The sequence below is a fragment of the Leiobunum rupestre genome, chromosome 10 (assembly GCF_980474605.1).
Source record: "Leiobunum rupestre chromosome 10, qqLeiRupe1.1.hap1, whole genome shotgun sequence".
Classification (NCBI taxonomy): Eukaryota; Metazoa; Arthropoda; class Arachnida; order Opiliones; family Sclerosomatidae; genus Leiobunum; species Leiobunum rupestre.
This window is the reverse complement of record NC_143393.1, coordinates 51,773,013-51,787,477: the sequence shown is the minus strand read 5'-3', so window position 1 is coordinate 51,787,477 and position 14,465 is coordinate 51,773,013. Positions and strand designations below refer to the sequence as shown.

General features: G+C 36.0%; 1 protein-coding gene across 1 annotated transcript; it reads left to right on the top strand.

The window, feature by feature from the left end:
* Window positions 1-373: 373 nt before the first annotated feature.
* Window positions 374-898, top strand: LOC149926180 (uncharacterized protein F54H12.2-like). Its single transcript, XM_090161889.1, has one exon. It carries the CDS (start codon window positions 374-376, stop codon window positions 896-898), a length of 525 nt encoding a protein of 174 aa, XP_090018015.1.
* The last annotated feature ends 13,567 nt before the right edge of the window (window positions 899-14,465 follow it).

Below are 14,465 nucleotides of genomic sequence, written 5' to 3'. Positions count from 1 at the left end.
ATTTGAACCAAATTGGACATAGGTCAATACCGGTATACCATGGAGTTCCAACACAGGCTGGCTACGGTCTGGGTAACCTATTGACTTCCGCATTTAGATCAGCCATGCCAATCTTGAAAAAGGGAGTGACTTTCCTAGGTCGGAAATTTCTGAACACCGGAGCCAAAATTGCATCAGATGTCTCAAGTGGTATTTCAATTAAAGAGGCTTTAAGAAGCAGGGGGAAAGAAACTCTGAGAAGGGCTGCTGAACATGTGACTGAACTTACTGGACACGGTCGTAAAAGACGGCGAAAAGTTTCCAAGATTGTCAGTTCAGTACGTGCTAGGAAGAAGAGAAGACGTACTTCAGTACACTCTGACATATTCTCATAATGTCGCTTCAACACGAAAGCTCTCAAAACAGCATTAGTTCCGAACTTGACCTCTTCAAGGTCCCGTGCACGCAAAGTGGGATTGTCGGAAGTCAATGGGTGGAATTTAATGCGACATCAAACGTCAACGAAAATCAAGCCATTCTATTCTCCGTCACTGGAAATAGCGAAACGTACCTAGATTTGAAAAACACTCTTCTCCATGTACAAGTCAAGATTATAAAGCCTGACAGATCTACACCTAAGGCTGAAGTTAATGACCCAACCACCAAAGCGGGAACTCCTGGGGATAATGTAGCACCTGAGAATCTATTTCTACACAGTCTCTTTTCGGAAGTTCACGTATCATTGGGTGATAAGTCAGTGACGTCGTGCGCTCAACGATACGCCTACAAGTCAATGATTCAATCACTTTTTATTTTCGGTGGACCAGCGAAGGAAAGTTTCTTGACGGCGTCACTTTTCTATAAAGATGAAGCTGGAAAATTTGACCAATATTTCAATAACAGTGGTTTCAAGAAATGATTGGAATTGTTCACGTCGACATTTGTCAACAAAATAGGTTTATTCCTAATCTCATTGACGTAAATTTCAAATTTATAAAAAGTCCCAACGACTTTTGTCTGCATACGGATGGGTCGAAATGCAAAGTTGTTTTTAATCACGCTTCTTTGTTTATTCGTAAAGTAAAATTAACTCCGGAAATTATGATTAGCCACGCAAAAACTTTGGAATTATCTACAATGAAATATCCAATAACTCGAACCGAATGTAATACGTTTTCCATCTCCAAAACAACAAAATTTGCGTAAAAGACAATTTAGTTAGTGGTCAGCTGCCGAATAAAGTGGTTGTTGGATTCGTAGACCAAAATGCGTATTTGGGTGATTACAAAATGTCCCCCTACAATTTCAAAAATTATGAGCTATCCCAAATTGCCTTAAACATCGATGGTTCCAGTGTACCCAGTAAGCCATTGATTAATAGCTTTAACGACGGATTATATATGAGGTCGTACGTTAATTTGTTCCTCCAAACCGGGCAATGGAATATCGACGAAGGAAATTTTATTGATCGAGACGAATTCGCAAATGGAAACAGTCTCATGGTTTTTGACTTAACAGCCGACCTCAACGGTAGTTCTAACGGAAGATTCAACCTTCCAAAGAACGGTAGTGTACGATTGGATTTAATTTTCGCATCCCCTCTTCCGGAAACCATTAGTGTTATTTACTATTCAGAGTACCAATCGATGGTTGAAATTGATAAAAACAGATCGGTGATATTTAATTCAAGCGCATAATGAACTCTCAACAACTCGATATAATCTTGAAAAGGAACCCGTACACCAAGAATTCGTTCAGAGGAATTTTTCCTGCCGATAATCTACCAAAGACTGTCAAATCATACCCCTCTCTTTATATCGTGAATACAGATACATCAAAAGAGGGGGGAATGCATTGGTGTCTCATCTATATAAGTCGAAAACAACATTGTACTTTCTTTGAAAGTTACGGGAACGCGGCAGATCTCTTTTAAATTTAACTATTTTGTAGAAATAAATAGTCTGACAATAACGTATAATTCTCAGCAATTACAAGGAAATAAAAGCAAAGTTTGTGGTGGATACTGTATATATTTCGCTATTTATCTGTGTAAAGGAATAAAATTGTTTAAAATATTACAAAGACTTACTAAAAATAATAATGTAAACGATCGTATGATATCAGAATTTATGTACAAGAAATATTCAATAAAATTTTCATAAAAAAATATTTTATTGGTCATATTATATTCGGAAATGCGGTGGAATCACGCCTACCCCTTTTAAGAATTGGGTACATTTATTATGAATTACTCTAAAGACAATTCAAAGTTGCCTTGGAAGCGCTCATATACAGCGTATTCTCATACATCAAGACTGAAAAAATTAAAGAACCATATAATATTTTCCAAGCAAATAAATCCAAAACTCTGAAAAAGGATATAACATCCATAGTCTCTTATTTACCTTATTAATGGTATTTTTAATATGTAGTTTCCAGTTTAGGTTGTAATCAAAATAAATACCAAAATATTTATAAAACTAACTCTTTTTATCCCTGTTTGACCAAGCGTATCTGTATAAGCATTTAATTTTTTTAATTTATTTGGCGTGAATAAAATAAACACAGTTTTAGATACTTTCATTAACATATTCTTCCCATTTAGGGTATTTTTAAGCTATTAATATTATTTTCCAGACGCATCATTAAATTGTTTAAGTTAACTGCATTGTCAGAGTCTAAAATAGCATTTTCATCTGCATACTCAAAATATTTAGAACTATTCAGTCACTTAAAATTGTCGCTGATATAAAATATTAAACAAAACAGCCCAAGAACATTTCCTTAGGGAACCCCAGAAAAGGAAAATAATGGATCAGAAACAACATTACCGATAGAAACCATTTGAGACCTACCACTTATATAAGACTCCAGTCAATTTGTAGCTGCGTGCTTAAAACCATTTTTTTTAGAATATTAATTAAACCCAATCAAAAGCGTTCGAAATATTTCCGGAGAATAATGCAGAGACAAACGTTACGTAACCTCTGGGGTTAATTCCAATTAAACCTTTCCAAGTGTTCGTGGATTTGTAATTAGAATACGTCGCTGATTGTAGTACAAGTGACTTGGATACCTCACACTTAATTTCTGATGCGTCTATGATACAGCGTGTACTTGGATATTTCTGTTTAAATATCTCTGGCATGGTTTTATCGATTTGTTCCCTGGTTGACCAAATATCCATCTGTCCTAATTGTAAATACATGATATTAATCCATGAAATACATGTAACACTTATGACACTTTCAGATACTGCGAAGCGGAAAGCAAGGTCCTTTACAAAAAGACCAAGCCGAAGTCGCATCATCACAACCAAAAATTGATCCATAACGGAAAGCTTTCTAGGTCTGCCAGCAGGGGACGTACAATCTAATTTAGTGTCCTTTCCCCTCCACCAGACAATATTTTAACCATTAGATCCCGGATTTAAATATTCAAATAGTCCCATAAGTTTTTGATAATTGGGAAGTCCAGTGTAAAAACAAATGTCTTCATCTTTATCCTTTATGGTATCAAAGGTTAATACTCTTCGTTTCAGTTCTTCCTCCAAGCGCTTAGTTTTGGCCGTTTCCTCCTCAAGTGAAGTTTTTGTATTTTCCAATTGAAAAGCCAAAACGTTACTCTTTTCCTCCAGAATTGCCAATTTATTTTGAAGCTCTTGAATGAAATTTTGGTTCTTCACTTTTTCTTCATTGAAAATATTTCTATTATCTTTAAGGTTTTTGGTCAATTTCATTATTATGCTCCTGTATATCTTATTCTTATTTTGTACATCTTCACACTCTTGCACCTGTGTGTTTGGAACTTCCGTTGAAAAGGTAGCATTAACAATTGATAGAGGACGCTCATCTTGTAAAGCAGAACTAGAATTTTCATCTGCAAGTATAGCCTTATCCATTTTTTAACCCGCAGTTGTGCCTTCATCCATTATTTCACCCGCACTTGTGCCTTTATCTGATCTTCCACCTGCAACTGTGCCTCCAACCGTTTTAGATACACTAGCATTGTCTTCAGATGTTTTCCTTACAACAGTACTTTCATATGGTTCCCAATTAAACTTTGAAGGAATTACGCCATCGATTATTTTGGTCCTTTTATTTCTAACGCTGACTTTGAAGTCTTCATCTTTAAAATGCAGAGAGCAAACATAAATATTAGCCACAGGGTTATACAAGTAATCCCGTCTTCTGATTTTCGGGATCCATATTTTTCGCAATGGTTCTTGGGATGGAACTCGATGATAAGTAACCTATATATTAATTTGTTTTAATTAAGTTGTATTCTCCAATTAAAGGTAATGAGTTAATAACTCTTACTTTATTTCCTAATATATCTGTTGGACCTTTCTGGGAACATTTGAAAACACAACAGTATCGACTCCCCATCACAAAGGCTTATCGATATAAATAATTCTAGACAAATAAAAATGTAAATTGGAACCCTAATAACTTTATATGAAAATGGCAACATAAACTTACTTTAATAAAAACGTGTCAGTAATTTATATACCAATGTTTTAAGATTAAAAGCAATAATTATCTTAGAAACTACAACCAAAAACAACCGACCGAATGCAAAGTTAACTGTTTAGAAAATTTGTAGCAGACGAATTTTGAAATATTTATTTGAATTTCAACCACTGCTGCCATCTATGTAGTAAAGTGAGAATTAAAAAAACAGTCTTCGTATTTTACCCCTGCGCGGTAGCCGCACAGCATGTAATTTGAAGACAGGTGTATTATTCGTGTTCCCGTCAATTGGTTTCCCAAATAAATTTCATACCAAGATTTTGAATATTGAAAAATCTCCAAACTCGCTGTGCGTGATCAAAGTCTTCTTGACTCAAATGTTCCTTGGTGAGAGTATTGTAGAATTTATCAATCGGTGGTAGTTGGGTTTCGTTAAAGCGTGCTTTGCAGTCCATATAGTCATACGGATAAACTCCCTTTCTTAAAAGCAACTTTACTTCTTCCGATTTAAACACGGAGTTCATAATAGGAAATTTTGTTGTCCCCTCTTTCGATAAATTTCCTACAAGCGTCTCCAACGACGCCGCAAGAAATCGAAAACTCAATGAAACGGAGTTTTCCGAGAGTGAACGAAAAATAGGTTCACTATTAGATGGAATGCAGTCAATTTTTTCGTGTTTTAGTTTAGCGATATGCTGCATTATGAGGTGAGCATCGTATCTGGGGAATAATAAAATGATAAGAAAAAACTATTTATTTAATATTGAAGAAAAATTTACCTTGACAAATTATTAAGTACACAAGGAATGAAATTTAGCGCTTTTTATTGAAGATTGCACCTTTGACATGCACTTCCCCTATAGGTCCCTGTATAGTGGTCATAGTCTCTAGTTTTCACGGAAGTCGCTGTAAATGTTTCTTCACAAACATAGCATTGAGTGCTAGACAGAAACATATCCTCCTCGGCTTCCGTTAGGTCCATAGGTATATTCCCTTTAAGATTTTCCGATATTAAATATGCTTCTTGAAGAAGCATCTGTAAAAACCTTAATGCTCCATCATCCACTCGGTATGTTTTGTGCTTTAAAAGTTGACCTATAGACATAATTATGTAAGTAAAGTAACATGTGTTAAAGGGAAAGGGAACTTACCGTCGGGGCCTATAATAGCATAAGAGAAACCACACGTTTCGTGTACAGCTATTGCCGTGGTTGAAGAGAGTGAATTATCAGGTAAGCATGTAGAAACGCGTGACAAGAAAGACTCAAAATCAGCCACAATGATATACGGAAGCTATAATAAATTTAAAAAAATTAAATTTATTTAAAGTTGAAAACACGTTAAACCTTACCATTAGGTGCCAACCGAAATTTTTAAATTTCAGTATCGGTTCTTGGTTTGGCATTACAATGCACTGGGGGGAGTGAATATTGCAATCTCTTACATGCTCACCATGTACTTCCTCCGAGGCACTTCGCTTCAATCATCCGAGAGTAGACGACTTAAATGACGTATCAAACAATAATGCATAGTTGGACCATCTGATATTAGCAATAGGTCAATTTGTCTTTCTTCGGGGGTCTCATTTTCACTTATATAACGTGGAAAAACACCTTTTTCATAAGCGAAAATATTAATGGAGAGTCCATTAATTTCTTCAAATTTCTTAAGTTTAAATGAGTTTAATTCAAATGGAAATGTAATCACGGCTATATCGAGTTCGTTTTCATACTGTTTATAATGATCTAAGCGATGAGGGTTCTGCCTAGCAAGATGAAGTTTCGCTAAAATTGAACACAGAAAACATTTGTTATCATCCGATTTGATATTGATTAAGGCGTGTTTCTTCTTTAACACTGGTGGTAATTCAAAGCACGTACCGCCAACAAGTGGTAAATATTGGATAATATTGACTTGAAGAAATAAAATCTTATCCAACACCCATCCACTTCCCATTGCTTCAAATTGTTGTGTACTCTCAGCAATTTTATCCCGGCTTGAGTTTATTTATTTCGGTTATAGAGTGGCGTGGGTATACCCACGAAAATATGGTAACACCTCAACTTCCTGTCCGGTATTTGCGAGATCGCGTATATATCTAGCCCGCACAACGAGATACCACTTAATTCCCTTCTTAGCTGCGAGTTTGTTTTTGAGATAATTTTCTATTAAATCTCTGGTATCATTTATAAATAGTACTGGATCTGTAATTCCATTCGAAGCGGTGATTATCGCAGAAAACATAGCGTCATCAAGCGCGTTTATTTCTTCAATTTGATTAACCATCGGTGGTTCGTGTTCAACCGATTGGATGGATGGTAATCCCTCAAGCGGTTGGTTGACTGGTAATTTTTCACACTGTTGGATGACTAGTAGTTCGTTAGGCGTTTGGTTGACTAGCAATTCTTCAACCGGTAGTTCCTCAATTGATGGGTGGTTGACTGGTGGTTGGTGGACCTCAAAGTTCTCCAAATAGTCTTGTAACCAGGGCCGTAACCAAGGGGGGTGCCACACGGGCCGTGCCCTACCTGGAATTTGAAGTGCCCTACCTAGAATTTTGAGATGAAATTGAAATCTGAGGAAAGTGCCCTACCCAGATATTTTGTTTTTCAGTTGTACGCATTTTTCTTTTTCTTTTTTTCTTTTATTTATTATTATAATTATTAATATAAACAAATAAAATTATTAAAAAAATACAAACTAAAATTTTCCATAGTCTATATATCTCTCTTCGTCATTACACCTGATATACAAAGATATTTCTATCGTGTGAGTTAAACGGTGTGTACCTACCCCACTCGAAAAGTTAAGATTATGAACTTGCAGTAAATCTAATACAAACGGGGCGCCCGTCACTCGTTACAGGCATAGCTGCACACCAAGACTTGGTCTCGCGCTAAGTGTCACCAAACGTTTTGTTTGGCCTTAGTCTCGTCTCGGTCTCATAAGAATTTCCCCAAAAACACGAGAGATCGTCTCGGGCTCATAGTTTTTTTTTCCTAACTACGAGAGCTCGTCTCGGGATCATAGTTTTTTCTTAACTACGAGAGCTCGTCTCGAACTCATGAATTTTTTTAAACACGAGAGGTCGTCTCGGTTTCATATTATTTTCTCCCAAACCCAAGAGCTCGTCTCGAACTCATTCCTCTCCATAAACATTAGTGCTTTGTATCGGGCTCATACTTATTTCTGTTACTAACAAGGGCTCGTATCAGTCAAGTTAATACGAATTTGCATAAATCGCGGTTCTCATTCCAGTCTCTTAATATCTCTTTTAATTCTTATGATTTATTTATCAGTATGAAAAATAGGAAGTCAAACGAAACCGCCGGGCGACCAGGCTTGGTACTCTCTTCACTACAACAATCTTCGAAAATACCAGAAGGTATACTACTTTGGACCAATCAGAAAACGACTGGGCTAAGCCACGTAATCCGAAATAGCCAATAGGCGCTTAAATAAATCATCCTCCTAGGAAATCGCCAAGAAGATATATTTCCGAGAGCCAGGACCCGCAAGGTTTTTGTTTATAAAGTGCTTGTGGAAATAATGGAAAGTTTTCACCTGTAAACAGAACGTCGTGTTTTTGCCAAGCCTTATTAAGTCGAAAAAGCTAACGGGTTAAAATATAACGCCATGGGGAACGCTTGTGGCTTGTAAAGGTAAAAAGTGTAAATTGTTTTTAACAAGCACTATATAAACAGTGACGTGCAGGTCCTGGCTCTCAGAAATATTCCGAAATATTCCTTCTAGGTGATTTCCTGGGAGGATGATTTATTGAAGCGTCTTTTACGTAAACTCCGAATTAACCCTGTAGGCCAGAGCTCTCTTCACACGGCCAACTGTGCTCACGCGCTGTTCGAGCTTTAGCTATAAAATGTCACGCCAAACTATAGCGCAAACAGCACGTAATCAAAGTTGGTCGTATCGGAGAGAACAAAAGTGGTACGGTTACGGCACGTGTTGGTATGCGCCGCAGCACTCCCTAGTGGCCAAGGGAAACATAATCGTGGAAAAACGGCCACATAATCGTCTCTTAAAAATTAGAAGGTCTCATATCGGGCTCGTTATCAAAATATGGTATCAGTTGGACTTTATAATATTACTCTGCTCATGCTCACAGCAATTTACTATATTTGAATGGTCTCATCTCGAGATCACAAAAATACGCTATATTAAAATGGTCTCATCTCGGTCTCACATTAAATGAACAAAACGTTTTGGTCTCTTCTCGGGCTCGAATCATTTTCTTAATAAAGCTTGGGCTCAGTCTCAAATCGAGCTCGGGCTCTTAGTGTGAGACGAGCCCGTTCAGCTTTGGTTACAGTCTCTGATTGACTGCCCATCGCACATTGGATGACAGTTAAAACATTATAATTTTCATCAATAGGCCTTTCCATCAATTTTTTCTACGTGATTTCACTGTTTTTTCTACGCCACCCACCACTAATTTCGCTCAAACTAAACAAAAAGTTGGCTGTACTTTTTGCATTTTCCGGAAAAAATTTCCCCAAACATTTTACGCGGAGCTCGGGTTAGGCTCAGTGACTTCCGAATTCAAACTGATTTTAATTTATTTTTGATACCAATTGAATGAATTATTATTGCAATACTTATATCAACTCTGTGAAAGTATTTTTAATATATTTATTAGCTAATATTTTATGATAAACAACAATTAATCTTAACCCGATACACTACTGTGGCTGTCAATGAAATGTTAAGCCTTAGTTCACAAGACTATAAACATAATTGTTAAACATCATCGAAACCATGTAAAATTTTTCGTTATTTTAAATATTTAAATCCCCTCCTATTATGACTAGTGAAGTAAACGAAATATTTTATACTTTAAACATTTGATATAACAAATTTATTAAAATTACTGGGATTAATTTTAATCCGCCCTGTTTTGTAAATACTTACACTCGGCAGCAGACGACATACCGAGCTCAAGAATCGAGCGAGGGTAAAAACAAGGAGTAATATATATAACGTTGATCTAAAATATCCTTGAAAAAACAGTTTTCCTTCCCCGTAACGAACATTAGGAAAGGTCTATTTAAAAATGTACATTGCGGAGCGCCTCGCTCGCTCATACTACGCCACTGAAAACAGTGCCCTACTAGTGGCCTACTCAAATTTTAAGGCTGGTTACGGCGCTGCTTGTAACTCCTCGTTACTTTGCGTGGATAAAATATCGTCCTCATTTCTATGAAACATTTCCCCAAGTGCAGCAGTTGCACGGTCGTAATTATTCACCGTAATATCCGGTATTGGTGTTGGCGGAAATATTGGTGGGTCATCCAGGTCTGCTATATGGTTGATATCAACATTGGAATCACCAAGAAAGTCCAATTCATCTCCTAAATTAGGATCAACCCCATTCCGATAATCCCCAAGAGCCATGTCGTAAGCCGCGTCTAAAAGTTCATTGAGCGTGGGGGTTACTTCCGTTCGTTGCTGGGAAGTATCGGTAACTTGTTGAGGAACAACAAACGGAGCAATTTGTGGAACATCATCCGGTTGTTTTGCTAATGGACTGGTTTCGTCTAAAAACTCTAACACGCCTTGATTGTACGCGTCACTTAACGTAATACCTTTATTTAAATAATGTTCTACTTCTCCTTCAGCATTTCGATACTGTTTCGAAGCATCTTGTGGGGGTAAAATATGCCCCCTATAGGAAAAAAAAATAATAATTATAATTTTTCTTATGTTCATTTAAAAAAAATATACAATTTTAAATATTTTCAGTAAAAGTCAAATTACCATTTTCAATTCTAGTCCTTTTTCGGTCTGGTTCGATCGGTGATACAACCCTCTTTACAGGGGGATTTCTACCGGAAGGTCCCGGTTGGGGTGATAATTGGAAGGCTGGTGGCGTAGCGTTGGACAGGGTAGACGCACTCTCATTTAATTTCGAGGATTATAAACTTGAATTTCTATGGGAAGGCCCTGGTTGGGGTGATAATTGGAGGTTAGATACTGTAACACTTGACAGGGGGGAAACACTCGGATTCGTTTTCGATGAGCCTAAATCACAACGGTGTACATTTCGTTGATGTCGGGATAAATTATCCCTCCGTGAAAAGGATTTTTCGCAAACTGAATATTTAAAAATTACAGTACCATGCTTTGTTAGATTTTCTTTTAGGGAAAATGGCGCAGAGCAAATAGTGCAGGAAAACATCGCGATACCGAATGCGAGTCTGACAGCTCTTTTCACTCTTTTTATACATACTAAAACGTTTAATTTCGATTGTCGGGGAAGTTGCAATATAAGATTAACCCAAACCAAACTCCAAAAGCACTTATTCGGTTTGAAATATGATAATCAATTCTGAAGATATATCAATAGGCTTTCCAATTAATAAACGACACTTTAAAATAATCAATTGGTTCATTTATTTCCGAACATGCTTCAGGGGAAAAAACTCTCACGAAAGTGTAGTAGAAATTTTCCAAAATAAAATATTAAAAGACATCAACTTTATAGATATAACTAAAAATGTAGAGTGATCAGATATTTTCAAATTGATTTTTATTTAAACTGTTATTTTGGATTTAACATATTCTTTGTGTTTATATACCCTCTCGGAGAATAAAGTACATTTCTCTAATGCACACGAATATTTCTTATTAACAAAGTTAGGTTTATGTTCATACAAACAAGAAAACATTGGTTCGTCTTCATCTAGTTCAGACACCTTTGGACATCGAACACCGTTTAGGTCAATCACCTCCCGATTAATAATATTCAACAAAAATGCACATTTTTCCGAACCTTTATACTATACTCGCTGGTAATTCTTTACCGCCATCAAAATACAAGAATACATTTTACTATACGATGTATAGCCATAGTCACAACTGAGACCGTGAATACGTCTTATAACAAATCCATTTTGTCGTCGGATCACTTTCGGTAGCACACTCTCGTTGTAGGGGGTAAAAATACCAAAGACGCCACCCGCGGTGAAGATTCAACTGAAACAGCGCTTACCTCCTTCACTATTTTTCCGTCTAGGAATTCAAAATCTACGACTATGGATTTTTTATCTTTAAAGAAAAGCTTGGTAAATTGAATCGTTTTTTTTTAAAGTTCTTTAAATATTTACATAGTGTTTTTTTTGTGTGTGTTCTTTACTTGATATTCCTTTAGTTACTAGGGTTCCTTAATTCGTGATCACAACATTATGCTCCTCCCCGTCCTCTGTTTTTGAATTACGTCCTCCCGTCCTCTGTTTTTGAATTACGTCCTCCCGTCCTCTGTTTTTGAATTACGTCCTCCCGTCCTCTGTTTTTGAATTACGTCCTCCCGTCCTCTGTTTTTGAATTACGTCCTCCCGTCCTCTGTTTTTGAATTACGTCCTCCCGTCCTCTGTTTTTGAACCCCGTCTTCCCGTTTTCCGTCCTCTGTTTTTGAATCGGCACGAAGACACTACTGATTCGTCTTTCGGTAAAGGTTAGGCTGCATTTTTAAACCGAATTCATGGCTCATTTTAATATTAATTTTAAAGATATATTTTTGGAAATACTCTTATTACTGTCTAAAATTAATTTTTTTAAACTTGATCTAAACGGAATTTTAGTTGAAAAATCAGCCATATTTAAGTGCTAATAGGGTCTTTTTTGACCGTCAAATTTACTCCTAAAAAGCTGTAATTCCAATATTGTTTTTAGACCATTTTGAAGTAAAAATGTTTTATTTTACACTGCGTTTTTTTTATTAATTTTAGATACAATTTTATTTTAAAATTCAAGTCATTTTTGGATCTAAACTTTAAAGCTATATTTTATCATAAAGTATTCCTTTGATTCTTATACTAATCTTATTTTAATCTTAACATAAATGTAGCTGGCATCTAGGAGCAACAAACACAAGGAGAACGCAGCTAGCCTTTAAACACGCTAACGAAGGGTTGTGTACGAATTTCATTGGACGACCGTCACGAGCCTTTACGCTGAACGTTTTACGGGTGGGGGGAAGACAATTTCCAAATTTCCCCTTCTGACGGCAGCAGGCGCTAAAGCGTCTAGCCAATGAAAAACGTACACAAGAAAATCCACGACTTTTGACGGGTTGCGTTCTCCTTGTGTGGGGTGCTGTGTTTGTTGCTCCTAGCTGGCATGGTTAAAATATAATTAAGTCTTATCTGAGCGTCAAATTTAATCAAAATATGACCAATTTAAAAGCAATAATTCTAATTCAATTTTAGCTTGAAATTTTCCTTTCAGACTAATTCCTATCGCAACTATTACTTGATTTCTATTTGATCCTTATTTAATTCATAATTGGAACTTTAAGTACAGTTTATTTATTATTTAAAATACATACTTGAATACGTTTAATCTCTATTTTGTAACTGAGTATAACGGCTGCTTTCGATTTGGGCGAAAATTTTAGGAAAATCGTGCCGATTTTAGTAGGAGGGATCTACGGTTCTTTAAAATTCGCCACTCCCGCGCAAATAAATTAAACGAGACTGTACTCGTCCGCCGTTACATTGAAATTTATATTGTTCGGGATAACCGTGCTAATAAATTGAGGAGTTGAGTGAAAATAATTCAATTCAAGGTTCAATGAAATACAGCTTTTATTCTGGTCTTTAGACCTTAATTACATTCCAACCTAGTATCAGTTTAAATACTTTTCTACACTTATCTTATTGTAGCCACTGAATAATTATCTAACTATTAACATAACATACACTTTTCAGTATTACACTTTAAATGAAAAAATAGTCTTACGTTGTTTTTTCCGGTCGTTTTTCCTTCGGTCTTGACCACGCACTTAATACAATATGGTCCAACACAATAACGTTAAAATAATTCACTTTGACTTAACAAAACACATGGAATCTCCTGAACTTTGGCCTCGGCTCTAGTTTCACCGGCCCCTCTGTTAAAACAAAGGGGGTCTTTCCTGACCTTGAATAGAACACCCGGCTTGAACTATAGATGGCGCCAGGTTTGCGGTCTATAGTTCAAGCCCGGGAATTTCAACTAGAATTAGGGCGACTTTCTTGTGTCGCATAATCTGAACCAAAAATTAACGAATTTTGAAAGTTTTTTGAACGGAATCGGTTGAAATCGTTATATGAGTTACAGTTACTGTAATAAGGTTATTTATAAGGAAATATATTAATTGATATGACGAAACGTATACTGCGCTTAAATACTTCTCCCAGACGGGATCAAGTTCAAGACATCGTTAGGCATGTTAGCGTCCGCGCCGTTGAGAGTTTGAGAATTGTTTGAAGAACGAGATAAGTTTTCTGGACCTTTTTCAAGAAGGATGTTTTATTATTACATAAAAATTCCACCCTGTTTTGGTTATTGCGATTTCATTTGGATATCTCACTCGCTTGGCCAATAATTCCGATACGTTGTCAAATGTAGACTTAATCGAATTTCGTATTTTAATTTTAGATTTATGCTAGGACATATCCGAATGTAGACTTAAAGAGGTGTCTTCAATGGCAGTTTAAAAAATCGGACTGAAAATAATAGTTTAAATTGAAACTCAATCAAGTCTCTTTTTTGCTAGTTTTTTATGACTTTTTGCTTGATAAACCGTTAATTCTTTATTCTGCTATTTTGAGTCTTAAATCGGGCTATTGCGTGCGTTAATTACATCTGGTTATATGGACGAATATGCGACTGAGACACTTTAAAAAAAGACTTATTTGATTATTTTATTGGCTGGTGTTTAAAACTTTTTCATATATACATTATACAATTGTAAATAATCCTTCTCTAACGTCGAAAATAAACGTGATTTTAAGTTAAAAAAGGATGAACAGCTTAAAAAGAGCTATTTTTTAAACCGCTTCGATTTCGGTCAGACGCGTAATCGTATTTTTTCTTAGGTTTTATCTAGTTTTTAAAATACCTACTCGAATTTGTGATAAATCTTTTTTCTACCTTACTTAAAAATAATTTTAAGGTTTAAATAAGATTTTTTTGAAACTGCAGATGATATTATCGTTAAACGTTTGAGGCTATTCT

Coding starts and splice junctions, on each gene's coding strand:
- LOC149926180 (XM_090161889.1), top strand. CDS start 374: ATGTCGCTTCAACACGAAAGCTCTCAAAACAGCATTAGTTCCGAACTT.